Source organism: Crinia signifera, chromosome 2 (genome assembly GCF_055691185.1).
Source record: "Crinia signifera chromosome 2, ASM5569118v1, whole genome shotgun sequence".
Lineage (NCBI taxonomy): Eukaryota > Metazoa > Chordata > Amphibia > Anura > Myobatrachidae > Crinia > Crinia signifera.
Window position 1 is genome coordinate 243,285,109 of NC_139218.1, and position 19,810 is coordinate 243,304,918.

The 19,810-nt window shown below is 40.4% G+C and overlaps 1 protein-coding gene across 2 annotated transcripts in view; it reads left to right on the forward strand.

Annotated features, from left to right (window-relative positions):
- The window catches only part of ZZEF1 (zinc finger ZZ-type and EF-hand domain containing 1), a 130,301-nt gene extending 112,009 nt beyond the window's left edge, over positions 1-18,292 (forward strand). For both annotated transcript variants that reach the window (XM_083174134.1, XM_083174135.1), the window contains exons 47-55: positions 935-1,070; positions 1,712-2,071; positions 5,580-5,723; positions 7,086-7,254; positions 7,532-7,630; positions 8,359-8,524; positions 13,442-13,592; positions 15,462-15,533; positions 16,964-18,292. In XM_083174134.1, coding sequence (XP_083030260.1) covers positions 935-1,070; positions 1,712-2,071; positions 5,580-5,723; positions 7,086-7,254; positions 7,532-7,630; positions 8,359-8,524; positions 13,442-13,592; positions 15,462-15,533; positions 16,964-17,038 — 1,372 coding nt within the window. In that variant the 3' untranslated portion in view covers positions 17,039-18,292. The remainder of the gene's footprint in view (positions 1-934; positions 1,071-1,711; positions 2,072-5,579; positions 5,724-7,085; positions 7,255-7,531; positions 7,631-8,358; positions 8,525-13,441; positions 13,593-15,461; positions 15,534-16,963) is intronic.
- Positions 18,293-19,810: the final 1,518 nt, after the last annotated feature.

A 19,810-nucleotide genomic window follows, 5' to 3' on the forward strand; every position in this document is an offset into this window, starting at 1 on the left:
ATAATGAAATTAAGCAGGCTGTCCCCTCCCCCCCCTGCAGCCGGAAGGACGTCCGGCTGCGTTGATAGGGGGAGGAAGGGCTTACCTTCCAGGGTCCAGGAGGAACTGCAAGCCCAAAGGAGGGGGAGAGGGGGGGTCGGCGGGGTTGCGGCGGCGGAAAGAAGCCCATAGGCTTCTATAGGGTATCGCCACCCAAAGGTGGAGATACCCTGCCCTGCGATAACGGTGTGGCCGGGTAATAGTACATAGGAAAATGCGGTAAAATGGGGGTTTTACCGCATTTTCCCTTTGGTACATCTCGCCCTAAATCTGGAGTTTGGATTGTTTTAGAGAGGTATATAGATTTAATTTTTCTCCTATAACAGATGCTAAAATTCCATTAATAAACAGTGTGGGTATGGGTCATTGGGTTGACCCAATTAAGGTCAACAACTGAAGGGCGGCACCTGACATAGGTCGACACAAGCATTAGGTTGACAATGGCAAAGTTGACAGTCTAAAGGTTGACATGAGTTTTTCAAAATAATGTCCCTAATGTCAACCTAGTCAACATGGACACCATCAAAGTGTACTGCGTCCCCTTGCTGCACTGGCCATGCTTTGGGCACGGTGCCTCGCTGCAATTGGCCCACTATTTTATTCTCCCGCCATGCTGTAGTGAATGGTAGGGCATGAAATACCGCCTTTCGGCACGTCAGCTCCAAAGAGAAACTTAAGTTGACCTTTTGACTGTCGACCTTAGCCATGTCGACCTATTTCAGGTGTTGACCTTCAGTGGTTGACCCAGTGCATGTTAACCTAAATAGTCAACCTGTGACCATATCCAGTGGATACAACGTAATGTCTTAATGCTGTCCAGTTTGTTTGGGATGCCAAAAGAGTACACAATGAAGTAGTTTCGTGGGACTGGTTTTTAATCATATTTTCCTTCAAGATTTGATGAAAACTCTGGTGTTATCGATGAGAAAGTCAAGAAGATGGCACAGAAATGGCAGCCTCTCAAGTCATTAGAACCAGAGGAACAGCTGTTGAATGTGACGGACACTGATATGATCATCCCGCCCTGCCTGGTGTGTGTTACTGTGATAATGTCTGTGATGCAAAATGTCAGTGATTAAAAGAAGATAATCGAGCTTAGCAGTTGGCTAGATGCTTTAGTATTGCTGATATACGGTTTATTTGACAGTAACAGGAGTACCTTATTCTTTATACAAAAGTCTCCTTTTAAGAAGAACATCATCTATTTTACTTTTAATGATAGTTTATGCATTTAATACAGACTATATTCATGATGAATTATGACAAACGTGACTTCACAGATCTCCAAGTATAAATGTTAACCACATTTTACAGAATATCTCTTTATATATTTAAAGATACCCTTATTAAATACCACAAAGTAATATTTGTATTAGTGCATTCTGGTGTCATCACTTCAGTGCTTGGTATGGAAAACCTTTGTGTATTGAGAAATGTGCAACAGTCCATTGTAAATTTTTCAAGTTACCTTGGAATTCTGTATTATTTAAGAAAACCATTGTGTTTAATGGTCACGTAACTTGGGGACTTCTAATATCTGTACCCATTTGTTTATGCAGCATTCATAAAGTTCTATCAAAGGAACGCAGTAGATTGATTTGACATACATAGGTAATCAAATGTTATGAGATTGAGGAACTGGGATAAAGACAATTTTACCTTTTTTGTGCAGATGAAACCTGTGGAATGTGAAAAAGCCACAGAGGAGTCCAACCCTGTCAGCCAAAAACTTATTGTAACAAGTGAAAGTGACCTTCAGCTAAGTTATGCCAAGCAAAGGCGCACTAAAAGCTCTATTCTCCTCCGAAAGGAGCTGGACTCTCGCAGTAAAATTGCAGCACGGGATTACCTGTACCATGTGAATGAGGCTACAGCTGTAATCTATGCTCGACATGTTCTGGCATCGCTGTTGGCTGAATGGCCTGATGGTGTTCCATTGAATGAAGATATCCTTGAGCTAAGTGGACCAGCACATATCACCTACATTTTAAATATGCTAATGCATCTAGAAGAAAAGCAGTTATGGGAGAAGGTAATACAACTTTATTAATCTGCTTTTGCTGACTAATATCTAATATAGTACAAAGAGTTTTTTGTGCTGCACTTATGAAGGCCCTGTAAGCCCATTGGAAGAACTAGACCGATGTTCTCTTTGGGACACTGCATCCCACTCAGTGTTTGTAGCACTGTGTTTTCTCATCTTTTGATACATATTTTTACATTACGCAGTGTTCTTACCTTTCTGTTGCTGTATTTTAAGAGGACTTCTTTAGTATGTCAAAATGTTTGCCCTAAGTTATATTCCTTGATTAGCCTCCATACTCAATTATGCTAATCATTGAGAGGTCTCTGTCCATAATGACTAAAAACACCCTTTATAGCTGATGAGTTTATATTTTTACCTAGAAGTGTCTTCTGTTTTTCATTGTGGACTTCTCGTCTGTGAGTATGTTTTGGAAGCTTAGAAGGCTTTCTTTAGAGGCTTTTACAACTTTTTGATGAAACCTTTGCACTCTCCACTAGATTGATTTTTAGCCATTATTTAAAAGAAAACATATTTCACTACACTTAACAAAGAATATGTGACTATCCACATCAGACCGTGCCCCAGAGGAGCTTAGCGTCCATATTACCTACCATGTGTACACATTGTGGGAGGAAACCAGAGTTTTAAACTCAATACAGTTTAGGTTGTTTTAGACATTTGCCTGACGCTGATCATACATCAGAACGATTTCAGGCCTGAATGCAAGATTTCGATGTGTTGTGCAATGCATTGTGTTTTATAATGTACATCGTGAGGTGTTTAGGGACAATGTGAAGTCCCGCGGATCGTTAGGTTGATCCTCAGATTTTCTCAATCCCCCGCCTTCCACTAGTGCTCCTTCACAGCACTACGATACGCCAGCGTTCCCTCTGGCCCCTTATCCCCGAACCAACTCCACCGTCTGCCCACCGATTGCATTTGAGAGATCGCATTTGTGGTTAAAAACAACATGCGATCGCTCATGCAATTCGATAAATATGTGCAGCATATCTCGATGCTACATTAGGCCAGCGGGTCCGCGCATCACGTCAGGGGACCCGTTTGATGTGCATAAAATCCTTCAATTTATCACACAGATTCTGCGGTTGAAATCAAAGAACTGTATGCAATATCGTCCTAGTGTATGTGCAGCATAAGATCTGAAGATGCTGCTGACGTTCAACATGCTGGGAGTTGCAGATCTTACGAGAGATCTTATGTGAAATTACACATATAAGATCTATCCTATGTCTGGGGAAACTGCAAGGGAAGTCGTGACGCGAATTGTATTATGCTGGGTACACACCAGGACGACTAGGGCCCGATCCCCACAATCTAGATCCAATTCCGATCAATTGGATGTAGATTGTGTGCTGATTGGGCCCTTTTCTGACCTGGTGTGGACCGATACCGATCCGATGCGCGGTCCCGCGGGTCGGTCGGTCGTTATTGAGATCCTACCTGCTGCAGGTAGGATCTCAATGACGACCATACAGCCGGGTGCGGGTCGCCATCGGATCGGACCCGCTCACGGTGCACATTGTGAGCGGGTCGTGCCCCCCGCGTCACCGTGAGCGGGTCGGACGAGACACGGACGACCCGCTCACGATGTGCATCGTGAGCGGGTCATCCTGGTGTGTACCCTACATTAGAAGCAGGTGGTTCTGATATTAATGGTAAAGTTGCTGAACACACTGATCAGGGAATATCTGAGGACAGAAGTGTAGATATGGTTAGTTCCTGAAATGTTGTATGCTAGGATACATTTTTGTTATCTAGATTGAAAGGAGGTAACACATCTCCCATACTGGACCACTCATTAATGTGGCACCCTTGTTTGAAAGAGTGGAATTTGGCTTTTGTTTGTCATTTTAAACTGAATGCCCCCTTTCCTAGTTATAGGTATTGTCTGATACCAGATAATGACTTGCACATACCCTCAAAATATTTCCACACATGGGGAGATTTTCCACATATTATGTCAAATAAGCAACGGTCCCTTAAATTAATTTAGTCACGTTTTACTATAAAAAAAATTGTAGCCTTTGTGTATTATTCCTAAAAACGTTATCTCCCATTGAGACTTGCAGTAACATAACATGGATTTGCAGTTGAAAAGAAGAAACATGGTACCCGGGTGGCTGACTAACCATAATTGGAATTCTTTCCAATTTTGTGTTACCTGTCCTAGTGACAGTTCCAACAGGGAGTGACAACCTCTGTTACCAAGCAGCTGCAAAGGGAGACAACTCATATTAAAGGCGTCCTCCATATATTCTCTAGTAGAATATATATTTGTTCCTGGCTGACTAACCATGCCTAGGTTGACTGTCAATCATGTGGTGTTGAAATACTGACTGTCAAAAGGTAAAAATAATTTTTTTATGGATTTTTTCGTTTTTACTTTTTGATACATTACCATCCACTTGGACTCCTGTTGGTAACAGTGAAGTGTAGCACCTGGACTGAAGCATGGCGAGCAAAGCAGTTCACTAATTGGGGATTCTGGTGTCGACATTGACATGAAAAATTTGTGTCAGCCTTTTTTCCGGTGTCGATCTTCTGGGGTTTGCCTAGACATTGTCAACCTAACATCACACCCTTAGGGGATGCAAATGGCCTAAAATCCAATTCTAAATCAGTCCAAAATGTATCTTTTGGTATATCTACACAGAAGATGAAACCGCTATTTGCACTGTGTAACGGCTCTATAAAACACCGTGGGGCGATTGGTCTGAGCAGGGCAAATACTCTCTCTGGTTGGTGATAATAGGAATTGTGTACATGTTGTTGGTGAGGCCACTATGCGCTGCTGTCTTATGCTGTATGGGAGATCCACACAACCTTTACCCATGTAATACCCCTTTCAGACCGCAAATGCCAGGTCGCACCTGGAATTAGGACATGGGTCCGACCCTAGAGTGACCCGGCATTAGTGGTCTGTAAGCTCCCTGTGCAACCCGGCTCATTGCTAGGTTGCTGACATCACACGGGCAGATCGTGGTGCATCATCTTGGGACGGGGAGAAGGCAGCGCTTGGAGCTGACAGTGCTTGACTGTGGTTACCAGTTCACATTACACTGCAACCTAGGCCAGAGCCGTTTCAACCCTGGTCAGGGTTGAAATGCCGGGTTGCTCGACCCAGGTTGACGCTTTCACACCGCATCTCAACCTACGTTGGTGACATAACAGCACGGCAATAACCCGTGCAGTCTGAAAGAGATATTACAGTATTATATAAGCCTTGGTTCACAGACTAATCAAATATGTAAAATAGAGCATTTTCTGTGACTCATAAAGGATTTTTTTTTTTTCATTTGTAAATGAATAATCTATAATACTTCATTCTCCTTACTACTACTGTATTATAAAGTGTCATTTGTATTTTATAAACGTTTTTAGGTTTGCAATTGTAAATCTACTGTAGACATGTTTTCCTCATGCCATTGCTTAAATCGGTGCTTAGTTATTTAGAGAATTTAACAAGGGTTTTGTTCGTCTGTGTTTATTTTAGATCTTGCAGAAGGTGCTTGGTGGCTGCAGTGGGAGTATGCTGGGAACCGTAGCACTTACAGCTTGTCAGTTCATGGAAGAACCTGGAACAGCAGTACAAATCCGGGAATCCAAACACCCTTACAATAATAATACTATATTTGAGGTAATGCAGTCAATCAGTACTGATTGTACAATGTTTTGTATTTTACAAATATTTATATAGTTCAGATTATCTAGTCTTTTTAAATTATCTTTTGCTTGGAGGTTAAAAGAAAAAGAAAACAAATTACCTACATTGCATGCACCAGTCACCGTTTTAGTTAGGATGGTGTCCTAGACTTAGCGCAGTGAAGGCCATGGGGAGAAGGATGACATCAGTGGCCCTCCTCCAACAAGCCTGGGAAAGCCTGCGTTCTCTGGTGCACTCCGAAAAAATGCTGGGTTACCGCCCCCAAATGGTCCCAAACGTGCTGTTTTGAGCTACTTTCAGCTCAGTCACCCAGTGTGTATGGGCCTTTACATTTAGATTCACTGCTCATCATGGGACCTGAATTTCGTTTTGGAAGCTTTTCAGAGTCCTCCCTTGGTGGTTTCTTTCTGGTCATTATGTCTGCTAGATGTCACTTAGATTGATCTGCCTTATCTTGTAAGCCTCTCCTTTATTTTCATTTCCAAAAGGTGGCTTTTTGTTGTGAGATTACTTCTGCTATCCACCAGGCTTACCTGTATATGGATATGCCTGTTCTAGGTTCCCTCCTGTAATTCTATTTGTACAGTTTGGGCTTCTTGAGCAGTTCACCATGGAGCTTCGGTTGAACAGTTGTGCAGAGCAGTGATCTGGTCCTCTGTACATGCTTTTACCCTTTCCATACTATTGGTAGTATTGGCATCAAGTTTTGTGTGCAGCTCTGCTGAGTGGCACCCACTCCTTCCATTTCCTTGTTAAGTTTGCTTACTGAAGTCACTTAGTCAAGACTACAGTGTCCCATATATAGGATGTAAGAGGAAATTGGATTTGTGTAATCACCATAAAAGTATTCTGAAGTAATCCATCTGGGGGACACTGCGTTCCCTCCGGTGACGGTGGTGTTTTTTTTTTTTTTCAGGTTCTATAATTAATGTTGTTCTACCATTCATTTAAGTTTATGCAAAAACTTAGGTAGAGTGGAGATTAAAGGGGAACATGGCTTATACGTAACATGTTAGTGCCTATACTGCAGTGTCAGCCCCTCAACCCCATAGTTAGGACTACAATTTCCCCTGCATGTTTTAAGAGGAAGTGATCATATGTTGCTCACAAAAATGTATTTATTTTTTCTCTTTAAGTGGCTGTGCAGATCCTGCACCATAATTAATATCACTAATGACAAAACTGTAAGAAGATATGAATGTAGTGTATTTAAATTTTAAAATGAATTCTCTACTTCTAGTGTGGCCCATTTTTAAAACATTCATCACATTATTATTTTGCTAAACATTTTAACTCACTGTATACTGTAAATAAGCTGCTATTACTTTTCTTTAGGACAAAGTTCACATTCCTGGTTCAATTTACCTATCGATCAAGTTTGACCCATTGTGTAACACTGAAGAGGGTTGTGATGAGCTGGTCATCTCAAGTTCTGCTGACTTTAAACAAGATCTGCATAGGTTTAGTGGGCCACCTAAAAAGTGGACAGACTTTGAGCTTCCAGGTGAGTACAATATGGTGGCTGCTGATCATAAGAAAGTAAGGGGTGCACACGTCAAGCTCACTTCTTGCCTCTATTGCCATTTTCAGTGGGGGGCAGGTGTATTATTTTCTCTTATATAGTGGCATTGAACTATAAAGAAATAGTTGACAAAGTTCTCTGTTGTTTTTTTTTGCTGGAATGTTCGAGGAACACACGGAAAATACTAATTTGAAAATAAGAATACTTTAGAGGAAAGTGTCAAAATATAATTGAGTATTTTTTTTATTTTGAAATATAGGAGATACCTTGTACTATCGTTTTACATCGGACATGAGCTGTACAGAATGGGGATACAAGTTCACCGTGGCTGCTGGACATAGAGGCCGGTTTCAAACAGGTTAGCGCTGTTAACTTTTATATACTATATGCTTATTTTATTGTTGACTTTGGCTATAGGTGGCGTTGTTTTCCTCTCCCTATCTATCTATCTATCGCTATATCCAAATAGAGGTCTAACAGAGAGCACTCACCAGGCTTCGTATATGAAAACGATTCCAGTTATTTTCAGTCATCATAAACGGTATTGCCGACATTTCAGTCCTCACAGGGACCTTTATTAAGACCACCAGATATCACACAAAAGCATACACAACTGTGTGCCCCCCTAGCCTATATACAGTATATATATCTGCAACATCAATGACGCTCACCTGTCACCTTTTCATACTGGAAGTGATGTTATCACAATGAGAATCATATTACTTCATACCAAATATACTTTCCTTAGCTATCTCAGCGTCTTTGTGGTTGGTGTGTGGATCACGTCCACCTGCTCACCACTATATCGACTGGTCCCCACAAAGAGTCACTACGAGGCTCAAATTATCCAAAGACCTCGTCCCTGGTATGCGTTCCACAGTTGTGGAATGTATGATACCAGAAGCGCGTCACAAAGCCCATTTACCAGTACATTTTTGCAGTGATTGTAGTACATTGGGTAGACACATCATGCATTTGTTGACATTGAAACCAATGGTCTTGTTTGGCTGTATAATAATCCATGTCGCCTTTAGCAAACACATTTTGAACATAAAATTAACGAAAACCAATAATTGTTTCTCGTAGGATTTGAAATTCTAAAACAGATGCTTTCTGACCAAAGAGTTGTACATCATCTCCCTCTGTCCAACATATGGGCTTGGCAAGTTGATGTGGCATGTCGGCAAACTGGCCATCAGCGATTAAAGGCAATCCACTTAATATTGAAGATATTGCACCTTAGTACTGTGAGGTAAGAAAACGTAATTTGCTGCAACTCATAGCAAAGCGTAATTCTGAAGTTATGGGCAATATCATTCCTCTCCATTGCTTCTACTATATAATGTCTGCTATGCGACTACTTTCTTTTTAGTACAGGTTCCTTGTTCTTCATTTACATGATTCTTAAATGTTGGCAGTTTACCTTTGTGGATGTAGGTGTTACTATGAGCACTATGTTATTAGCCCTGATGTTTATTTGGCTGGAAAAACCAACCAGATATCGCGATTAATGACCGATGGTCATTATAGATGTATCCAATTAGCAGCTGATTTTACCAGCCGAAAATGACCCCTGCGATCCGGGGTGAAAACTCATGGTGTCAGGAATAAGTCCCCAATCCCATGTGTTTTCGACTGTCCAGCTGTATTGTTTTCGACTGTCTGGTTAGTATTGTGGCTAAAGGATGCCGACATCAGGGCTAATAGGATAACCTTACTGAACCTATTAGCAGTGGTACCGTACTGCTGCCAATAGGATAGCTGTTTATGTTGGTACTCTTCTGCAAAGCTTTCTATAGGTTTGCCTTCAAAATTGTGTCCCTCTATAACAGTGGTTCCCAACCTTTTTTCTCTCCCGTACCCCTTGATTAGGCTTTTCATTGATGAGTACCCCCTCCTCTCAATTTAAAATATAGACAGTACTTATGAGTGGAGTGGAAGTGAGCGGTATGCGTATCCTTATGCATGTCCTTATATTAAGGAGTAGCGGACAGGAATCGTGCCCTTCTGTGTCTGGTTGTGTATTGTCTCCAGGGTTCCCACTAAAGGTGCCCATACACTAGTAAGATTTATCTTCAGATCTGGCTGGTTGGGAAAAAAACATGGTTATGGATGAGTGACAGTTTGGCAGTTTTCCAGCATTTCCAAGCATATGGTCAACTGTCATTTGCTCTCATCCATAACCATGTTTTTGTTCCAACCAGACAGATCTGCAGATAAATCTGCGTGTGTATGGCCACCTTTACACCTGTAGGATTAATGCCGCTGCTTCTTCCACCCGTGTCAGTGTGGGGCAAATGATTGCTGATGTCTGAGGGCAGCATGGGTAGCTCCCATTGGATTGCTGGTCAGGAAAAAGCACAATGAGATGCTGAAGACAGAACCATAAGTGACACAACATGGTTCTTCTCCATAGCAATGGGTCTTCTTCTGTTTATCAAATGACTTTTTCATCTTCCGCCATTACCAATATTATTTTCAAGTACCCCCAACTGGTCTGCAGAGTACCCCCAGGGGTACTAGTACCCCAGGTTGGGAACCACTGCTCTATAACAAAAGATTTTTAATAGCATTACTGCCTCACAGCACTGTGGTCTTGTAATCGAATCCCACCATGGCCCTAACTGTGCGGAAAATATACTGGTAGGCTAATTGGCTCCCAACAAAATTAACCCTAGAATGTCTGTGTGTGCGTGTACATGTAATAGGGAATATAGATTGTACGCTCCACTGGGGCAGGGACTAATGTGAATGTTTGAATATTCTCTGTAAAGCGCTGCAAAATAAGTATGCACTATATAAGAAATTGTTAATTAAATAAATAAAATTGTGTATCCATAAATGGATTTCTATGTGACTGCATCTAAATGATAGTTCCCCAGCCGGACCCCCTGGCTTATTGGCTTTTAGTCAGATGTACAGTATGAAATGCATTAAGTATTCAGAAATGTATATACACTAATTTGGTTATCTTCAAACTTATTCCTTGACATGGCTATTCCCAAGATCGTTTTTGAAAGTTCATGGAACGTGGCATTCATAAAAACTTGTTTGCATTATTTTTTATTCATTAAAAAAGAAAAAGTAACTAGTCTTATTCGTTTTTGTAACTGCAGAAAAATGGTACTGTGAATCTGATTGTTTGATTTGGATAGCAAGACCTTTTCTGTTACTAGCACTCCTCTGACCTCAAAATGCTATGGGACTAATATTTGAGGATCCAAATTAATGACTTGTAAGAGCCTTCCAAACATAACACACATTTAAAATACTGGTTAAAAACTATTACCGAAGAGCAGAGATAACAGGAACTTATTTTCACTTCAGTGATTCCTGTTCACTCAGTCATTAATAGAAGATCTACTTTTTCATAATTCTTTTCAGACTGATTTTCTTTTCTTTCTTTCATTGTATACCGTAACCTCCTCTCAGTAGATCTAATCCTGGGGTAGCCAACCCTAGTCCTCAAGAGCTACCAACAGTGCATGTTTTGCAGGTCTCCTCACAGAATCACAAGTGAGCTAATTGGCTCCATCTGTGTATCTTTTAAAATGTGTCAGTGAGTAATGAGTGCAGCTGTGCAGCAGCTAGGTTGTCTGGAAAATGTGAACTGTTGGTAGCTCTCGAGGGCTAGGGTTGTCTACCACTGATCTAATGGATTAGGACTGTACTCTGAAAGTCTCAACCTGAGAAAGATAACTGATCCTTTCTGAGTTCTAGAGTGGCTGGTTCTTGGTGTGATACTGTACAGTATATTATGAGTGTCACAAAACCATGCAGGTCCTCTCAGCCATGTGCTGTCTCTCCTGTCCTGAAGAATTTAAATGTCTTGATTGCCCAGAAATCAGGCCAGTACATGACTGGATAAACATACCTGTAACAATAACGAACTTTCCCTGTTGCAGCAACCAGTCCCATTTACCAGGCCTTAGGGGGCAGGACACTGGAGTTCCCTCCAAAACTAGCTATGGATGCAGCCATGACAATAAGGGGCAGCTGATTTGTTAGTCACCAATTGGGAGTCACCCAGCGGTCACATTATTTGCTCTGCCTATCCCTGAATGGCCAGGGTTATAAAGGAAGGTTTTTGGAAATGCACTAAAGGCCAGAGCTTTGTTGTCCAGAGACAGACCAGAGTTGTCCTGGCAATTCTCACAGCAAGACTTCTGTATGGTGACTTTAGTGCAATAATCATCTCCAGCACTCCCCATCTCCTCCTACTCACTGTTGATGAAGTAGTAGGGAAATACTTTTCTCATGGGCTATAGTGGGACAATATTGCATGTCTATTTATTTGTATTGCTTTTGGAACAGATCAAGAATTACTACTTTGTTTTTCTTCTTCTTGGTTTAGGGATGAATATAATTGGGCCTTCTAATTTAATGGGCAAGTCTATTTCTGCTTTCGATCCCCAGCCACGCATCGGGATCGAAGGCCGTTAACACGCTTCAATTCAGAGTCATTTTCGATTTTGATTTCAATTTGATTTTACTTCTAGAATCAAAATCGAATTGAAAATGACCCTGAATCGAAGCCTGTGTACAGGGCACAAGACTTGAGGGCTAAAGGAAATACAGTAATAGTTCCAACAATAGATAATGAGATTGGGGGAGGTGTAATTGTGCAGGTGGGTGGTAAGATGATCAGTTCAGTCTTAGACATGTTCATTTTAAGAAAATGCTTGGACATCCAAGAAGAGATAGCAGAGAGACAGTTGGAGACAAAAGTGGGAAGAGGAGATATTAGGAGAGGACCAACAGCCGAACCTTGAGGGACACCTACAGTTAGAGAACGTGGTGGGGAAATAGAGTCATTGGAAGAAACCGAGAAGGAATGGTCATCGATGTAGAAGGACAGCCAGAAAAGGCCAGTATCACACAGACCAAGGGAGTGAAGGATTTGCAGGAGTATAGGGTGATCCACAGTATCAAAAGCAGCAGAGAGGGTGAGAGGAATTTGCAGCATGGAGAGCATTGCAGATTTTTATAAGGGCAGTTTCAGTGGAGTGGAGAGGACAGAATCTACAGAAGGAGATAAAATGGGTCTGTAGTTGGAGCGAGTGTCAGATACATGGGAGAAATACTCAGAGTTTATAAGAGGGGTGGTAAGGGAAAAGAAGGTGGTTAGTTGCTTATCGTCTGATGGGAAGTGATGTCCTGATGTATGGAGTTGATTTTTGGTTATAAAATAAGTGGCAAAGTCAAGAGCAGAGAGTGAGGAGTGGAAGTGGGCAGATGAGAGAGTTGACAGAGGCAAAGAGGCGCGTAGGTTCTTGAAGTATGACTGTTGAGCAAGGGAAAGGGAAGCACTGAAGGATGGTAAGTATGGAGGGAGTTTTCCTTAGAGCGTAATTCCTCCACGGTCGCTGGCTGTATGTGAGCATTGTTGCAGATTGTGTGTCCGTATGAGTGTTTTTAGGAGAGATGTTAATGAGTTTATCAGGATTGTTATAGCGCTGGGGACAGAATAATTTGGAAGGCTGGTATACAAAGGGTGTAGTGATGGTGCTGGCCACTACAAGCACACACGTAGTTTTGAGCTGGTCTAAATATATCTTAATGGTCTATTTAGTAAACAATGTGAATCCCACAACTGTAAATTAAATATCACTTCTTTTTAGCATGGATGAGAATATAACTCCTTTTATGTTTATTTTCAATGGTTACCACTTGAATAAACAAATCTTTTCTATATGTGAAATACCAAAATCCAAAAATAAAGAACTCTTATTTTTTTTATGTGTTTTCCTATACTGTACCTTGAGCTAGGTGTTCTTCCAAAACTTGTGCAATTCCTCTTCCCTGCCTGAGGTGCAGCTCTCTGCTGTAGTGCTTTTAGCACAGTGTGGTCTGTATTTCAGAACTCATATGCACACCATACCTGTGCTAGAAGCACCCCAGGCAGGGAAAAGGATCCGCATGGGGTTTAAAATATGCGGGGTGCTAGAATGAACCCTAGTATTCTCATTTCACAGGTTCAAAATCAGACATATAAAGGATGCTGGAGCTCTCCTTTTAGGATTGAAGGTTATGGTTTATTTTGAACCAATTGTAAAGCACTACAAAATATGCTTGCGATCTTTATAGTAAATATTGCTACAGTAATTGTACAATAGCTTATTTGAGTTTATTTATTTCTTTCTTTTTTGTTTGGTTTGTCACTGTATAGAGATTGTGACCTGAAGCTGTTGAAGCCGTTATGGCCAGTTTTCGTGTGTATGGAAAACGCTACTTGCCAGGATGCGGCTATCTCTGGTGTTCTTCTACCTTTACACAGAGCACTCACCGAACTGTTTTTCATTGCAGAGAACCGTGCAGATGTAAGTATTCCCAGAGTATTTTAGACAATTAGTGTTGTGGACTTCCCATCTGAGTATATTCAAGTGTTTTATAGGTACATATGAGTTATCCGGGCGCCCGATTTCTAAATCGGGTCGGATCGGGCACATCGCATCGCATGCGACCATCGGATGCGATGCGATGCGATGACCCGATTTTTCCATAGGAATCAATGTTAAAAGGGACTGAGTCCATTTTAACATGGAATTCAATGGGAAAAAGGGGTCCTTTTCATACCCCTACTGTCCAAGTGGGCATGGAGTTGGATATAAACCTGTGGCGAGCGTAGCGAGCCACCGAGCCCGAAGCGTGGCGAGCGTAGCGAGCCCCGCGAGGGGACATAGAATACCGTCCCCTCGCGGGGCTCGCTTCGCTCGCCACGCTTCGGGCTCGGTGGCTCGCTACGCTCGCCACAGGTTTATATCCAACTCCATGCCCACTTGGATAGTAGGGGTATGAAAAGGACCCCTTTTTCCCATTGAATTCCATGTTAAAATGGACTCAGTCCATTTTAACATTGATTCCTATGGAAAAATCGGATCATCGCATCCGATGGTCGCATGCGATGCGATGCGATATCGCATCGCATCGCATCTGATTGTATGCCTTAACTTAAGGCATACAATCAAAAAATCGGGCGCCCGGATAACTCATAAGTACCGTTTTATTTATATATATATATATATATATATATATATATATATATATATATATATATATATATATATATATATATATATATATATATATATTTATGGGTCACTATTCTGCACCTTGAAAACGGGGTTATATATATATTTAGATGGAGCAACACTCACAGCGGCACTCACAAGGTTTTATCAGCGTGTATTTCAAATACCAAATCCAACGTTTAGGGGCTGGTAGTGCCCCTTTGTCAAAGTGTGGGTAATAGATTTGGGTGGGGTTTTTCTTCAAAGTGAGATCTATATTGCAGTGTAAAAATAAAGCAGTCAGTGTTTTCCCTGCACAGAAACAAAATAACTCACCCAAAGCTAAATCTCTCAGCACATGTTACATCTGCCCCCTGCAGTGCATATGGTTTTGTCCAGCTAAGAAGGAATTTGCCTCAGAGTGAACCAGAATAAGGCCATAAATCCCGCATTGACTCCTAACTGGTCTTCCCAAGAACAGACTCATGCAACTGCAATCCATTTTAAATGCTGCTGCTAGGCTGATTTTTCTAGCAAGACGCTAGCACATCGAGAAGGTGCTAAAAAAAAAAGTTGATTCTGATTGGTTGCCCAACATCCCGTGTGAAATAGAACTCCCATCTTAGTAAATTTCCCCCAAGTGTCTCTTTGAATGGGGCACCTAATAATAATGTGTAGTAAGGAAGTACTGTCTTCCCTGAAAGGGTGCTATTCTCTAGTGTGTCTTGGTCATTCCTTTTTGTGTAAAGCCCCATTCCTATTACCTGGCAGTGTCCACCGACGGACATAGTTAATTTTTTTTTTCGTTATGATTTTCAGTCATTTTCTTTTTGTTATAGTAACGGCAGAGTAATCCTCCAGCGTACATCAGTGTATTAAATGTGACATATCATTTTCCTATTTCTGTTTGGAGCCACAGTAGTTATAAAATAGCAAGAGGAAAAACAATACTAAGCATTACTGGAACACATAGCAGGCAACATTGCTATGTTCTGGTGATGGGCATGCCGTAAAATGGTATAGAATCCAGTAAAATGGTATTGAATTGGAAAGTAATATTTTAGTTTTACGGAAGGCGACTTTCTTGGCAGTCTTAATGTATCACATGTAATGTATTGATTGCAAAAACAATGCTGAAGTAGGTTGATATTTTCTGGTTTCATCTTTGTGTCGCTACAGGATCTGGGGTGCTTACAAGACTATTTGATTAGTTTAACCATGGATGATCAGATCGGCCATTACACTGAACAGGTAAGTGCTGCGTATTGTTTGGAAGGGGTGTGGTATATGGTCCCGACAGTCATTAGCCGGACGTCGGGATCCCGACAGTCATTAGCCGGACGTCGGGATCCCGACAGTCATTAGCCGGACGTCGGGATCCCGACAGTCATTAGCCGGACGTCGGGATCCCGACAGTCATTAGCCCGACTGGCCGGTCTCCGACAGCATGGTGAGCGCAACAAAGCGCCTTGCGGGCACGGTGGCTCAGTACGCTCACCACCTATTCTGTTCTCCCCCTATGGCGGTCGTAGACCCCCACAAGGGAGAATAGCCGGTGGCCAGTGGGACCCCAAGTGTCGGGGTTTTGACTGACGGGATCCCGACCGGCACCCGTTTGGAAGGATAAGCTGTTGTGTTACTGTCACTGCATAAGAAAGAGCATATTTGCTTATTCTTCCTGAATTTCTGGGATTTTAGACTGGGCATGCTTCCTAAAGCCCATCCACTTCTCCAGTGATTTGTGTCACTGTGGCCCACCTCTTGCAGCTTTGAAAAGCTGCTGTTTAATAAATATACCCAGTTGTGGTTCAAAATGAAAAAGCCACATACACTTCGGAGCAAAATGGGAAGCATTTAACAGACCTGAAATAATAAGGAAAAGGGTAGTGAATAGAAGAATAAGGGATTGGCACACAATTTAGATAGCACAAAGAAAGAGACCGAATTCGACAAGCTGCTAATTTTTATTTTTTTTGTATTGAAAGGTTTTCACGAACAGATAATTTGTATGTGTGGGAGTAAAATTACTTAAACTCAGCAGAAATGAAGAGACGAACGCAAGGTTTCTTCGTGTTCGCTAATTGTTGTCAACATTCCCTTCCTTAAAAAGAAGGGAAAAAAGTTGAGCTTTGGTGTGGTCCTTTAACCGCAGAAAAGTTGCATGATGACTCAAAACACCATCATGACAAGCACTTTGAAATACTGTTTTCCCTTGGCAGATTTTCTCTCCAGTGATAACTGCTCATGCATGAAAAGCAGACAGAAACAGTCATCAGGCCTTGTAATGTTCTGCCCTGTACAAACTATTAATCTTGTCTCCTGTACGAGTGACAATAATCATCTGATTGCCAGGTGTCTCGGTAGCTATGACAATGCTAGATACTGAATACACACATTCACACCAAGACTCCCTACATAGGCTGCACCATGCCCTGTGCAAATCATGTACACTTGTTTATATTGTTTTTTTTTATACTTCAATCTGGTAACTTTCCGCTCTCCTTTGTAAGGGATTAATGAGTCCGTATTAGTGTAAAATTTACAGTTTAAAAAAGGGTTCCTGTTTTAAATAAAGCCATTGTACATTGGTGCACAATAGTTTTATGTGTTTTCCTATTTTTGTAATATTTTTTTTTTTTTTTATCCCCAACATTTTTAAAATCTGTATTTGTTATTTACAGGCATTGAAAAATGTTGCTGCTATAAGTTTTGCAATCAACTATCCAAACAAATCAACAAGTGCGTGGAATGCTTGATTATAAATTGGATAAAGGTCATTCGCTGGATCCTGATTACAGCTGAGAGTGCATGCTTTGTGTATGAAGCCCTCCAGGAGCAGATCGCTAAGAATAATGGATTAAAGACCATACACTGGCTTCTTAACACACATGTACTTAAAACATCATTTACTGTAAGGAAAGTGATAATTATTTGACCTATGGAACCCTGTTTACTTTAATTACTTAATACCAAGCTTTGGAATGCTAAAGAATTGTATTTTCATCAGCTCTCTGTATTAGCCAAACTTGACATCATTGCGATGCATAAAAGAAATTAAGGGGATACAAAATGGAGCATTTCTAGAAAAATACAAAGAAAAATGGTGACATTATTCAAAGCAACCAATCAGAGACAGCCATTTTTCCAGCATGGATTAGCGAATGAGCAAACATCTAGTTGCTATGGGCAGCTGAACATTGGTTCTAGTTGTCCTAGATGTTACCAAAATGTCTTCAATGTGTTAGTAGTCTTTCCACATCCATTAGGCCACAATCTAGTCATTATTAATATTTCAACCATCGTATGTCACAACTTGATTTGTTTATGTTTGTTTAAATCAGTGGACAGATTGAAAACTGATAGTAAGTACACAAAATGTTTTCTGACTAAAAAGGGAGACTATACATTTCTTCTGCCTTTTCTACAGGAATGAATTGTAGGAACACCAGTAAAACTCCAAAAGTTAGTTTTACTTTGAGTGTTAATAAAGGGAACATGGTCCTTTTTTGTTTTTTGAACTTTTAAATAATGATGTGCTGTAAAATGATTACAGCATATTTCAGAGTTTTACAGCTAACCCCGGTGACCATGCTGGTAAATGACCGCTTACTATCATGGCAGTGGGGTCACAGGAGTTTTGTTTTACTGGTCTCCAATATTTGCTGTAGAGGTAAACTTGTTTTATAGTACTATGCATGTAACATTGCAAGGTACAGGCTAGTCTGGCACACAGTTTATGCTCATGTACTTTTTATTCTATATAGAACAGCGACACTGTATGTATGTGTCACTTTTAAGATATATACTTGAATTGCTTATTGCATGGGAAGTGTTATAAGGAAACCAATGAAACCAGTAAACATATAGCAATCCAATGAAACACCCCAAAATATCGGTTCTATAAGTTCATTAATTTATGGAAGTGTTTATTTATATTGTTCTCCAATAAAAGTTTTGTAACCATGTCATTACTAAACAAACTACATTAAATTAACTTTACAGGGAAAAAAGGCAGACCATTGAGCTGAACATTGAGTTGTTCATTAATACACATTATGGCATATGGGCCACTGTCCCCCATCCTTGTTCTCTTATCCAGTCATTAATTCCTAGAAGTTCAAGTTGCTTTTTGCACGACATGATAAATGCATATAGTCTATGGTCTTTCAACAAAGCAGGTTGTTTGGTATTTGATTATGTTTATTATTATTTTTTTCCATTAAGTTTAAGCTACTAAAGCTCGTTAATAAAATAAGGTTCCGAGTTTTTCTATCGATCCTTTTTTTTTTCCGCACTAAAAGTCATACTCAGGTCTAAATCTATATAGGTAAATTATTTTGCTTTCTTTTAATGCTTTCATTTTTTTTTTCTTGAAATGAACACCAATGTCAATTATTATGTTGGTACATCCCACTTAAAATCTGTTTCTTTTGTCTTCCTTTTGTAGTATATCCTTTTTCTATACTAATGTGCACTTCTTGCCTTTTATGTAGTTGGGGGCAGCCATTTCATTTGGTTTTAGTGTGACCTGCAAGATAGCCTCTACTGTGTATGGGACACAGGGTACATTTCATTCATGTGTAGTAATTCTACATCTTTTCAGTGCCTGTCCTTGCAACACGGTTGGTTGCGAACACTGTTTTTTCTTTTGCTTCCCCCATATTTGTACATGTTTAGATAATCTATTTTGTAGTTATTTGTTAAAGACAAAAAAGTTGCTCTGCGGTTTGTATTGCTGTGATGTAGCCATTACATGGGATATTGCATGTCTTGTAGGATATGCAGAGTGTGCACTCGCATTGCACTGAACAGATCCTAGACTGACATTCACCATTAGTTAGCTTTGTTCATACTGTAGCTCACAGCACATGATGCAAGATGAGGTGACCGTTCAGTGATGTGGAAGGAACATCCGTTGCTCTGATATGGGAATAACCATGTAATAATATATTGCTGGCTTAATGGTATGCTAACAAAATGTGCCTAATATGTACAATGTAATATGTAAACACACACACACATACACACACTGTACTTATCATTGATTTCTAATATTTGCTTTACATGTTTTAAAAAAAGCTGTTTTTGTTAAGGGGTAAAAACTTTTCCTATTTGGTTGTATAGAAGACAATATAGTATATTATAAATTTCACATGTAAAAAAAGTTATACATATGAACTCAGTATGTGCAAATTAAGAAAATATATTGTAAAAAAAAATATCACTAATAAAATAAAGTGAATGCAATTGTGTTTGAGGTTTTTTTTTTTTTCATATTTGTGTATATACGAATAGAAACCATTCTCATTCTGCAGTCCAGGATATTTTGTTAAACAGAAGGTGGGACTTTGTTGTTATAACAATACATATGTATAGAAGTTGACCTCTGATGGGGCAAAACAGACTCACTGTTGTTATTCCCTAAGAAGTCACCAAGATCTCCAAATTAATGAGGAAGCCAAAGTCCTTGTGGGTTTTTTTTTTTTCAAAAATATGTGTGGATTTGTTACCCGTCAGGTAGACTTCCC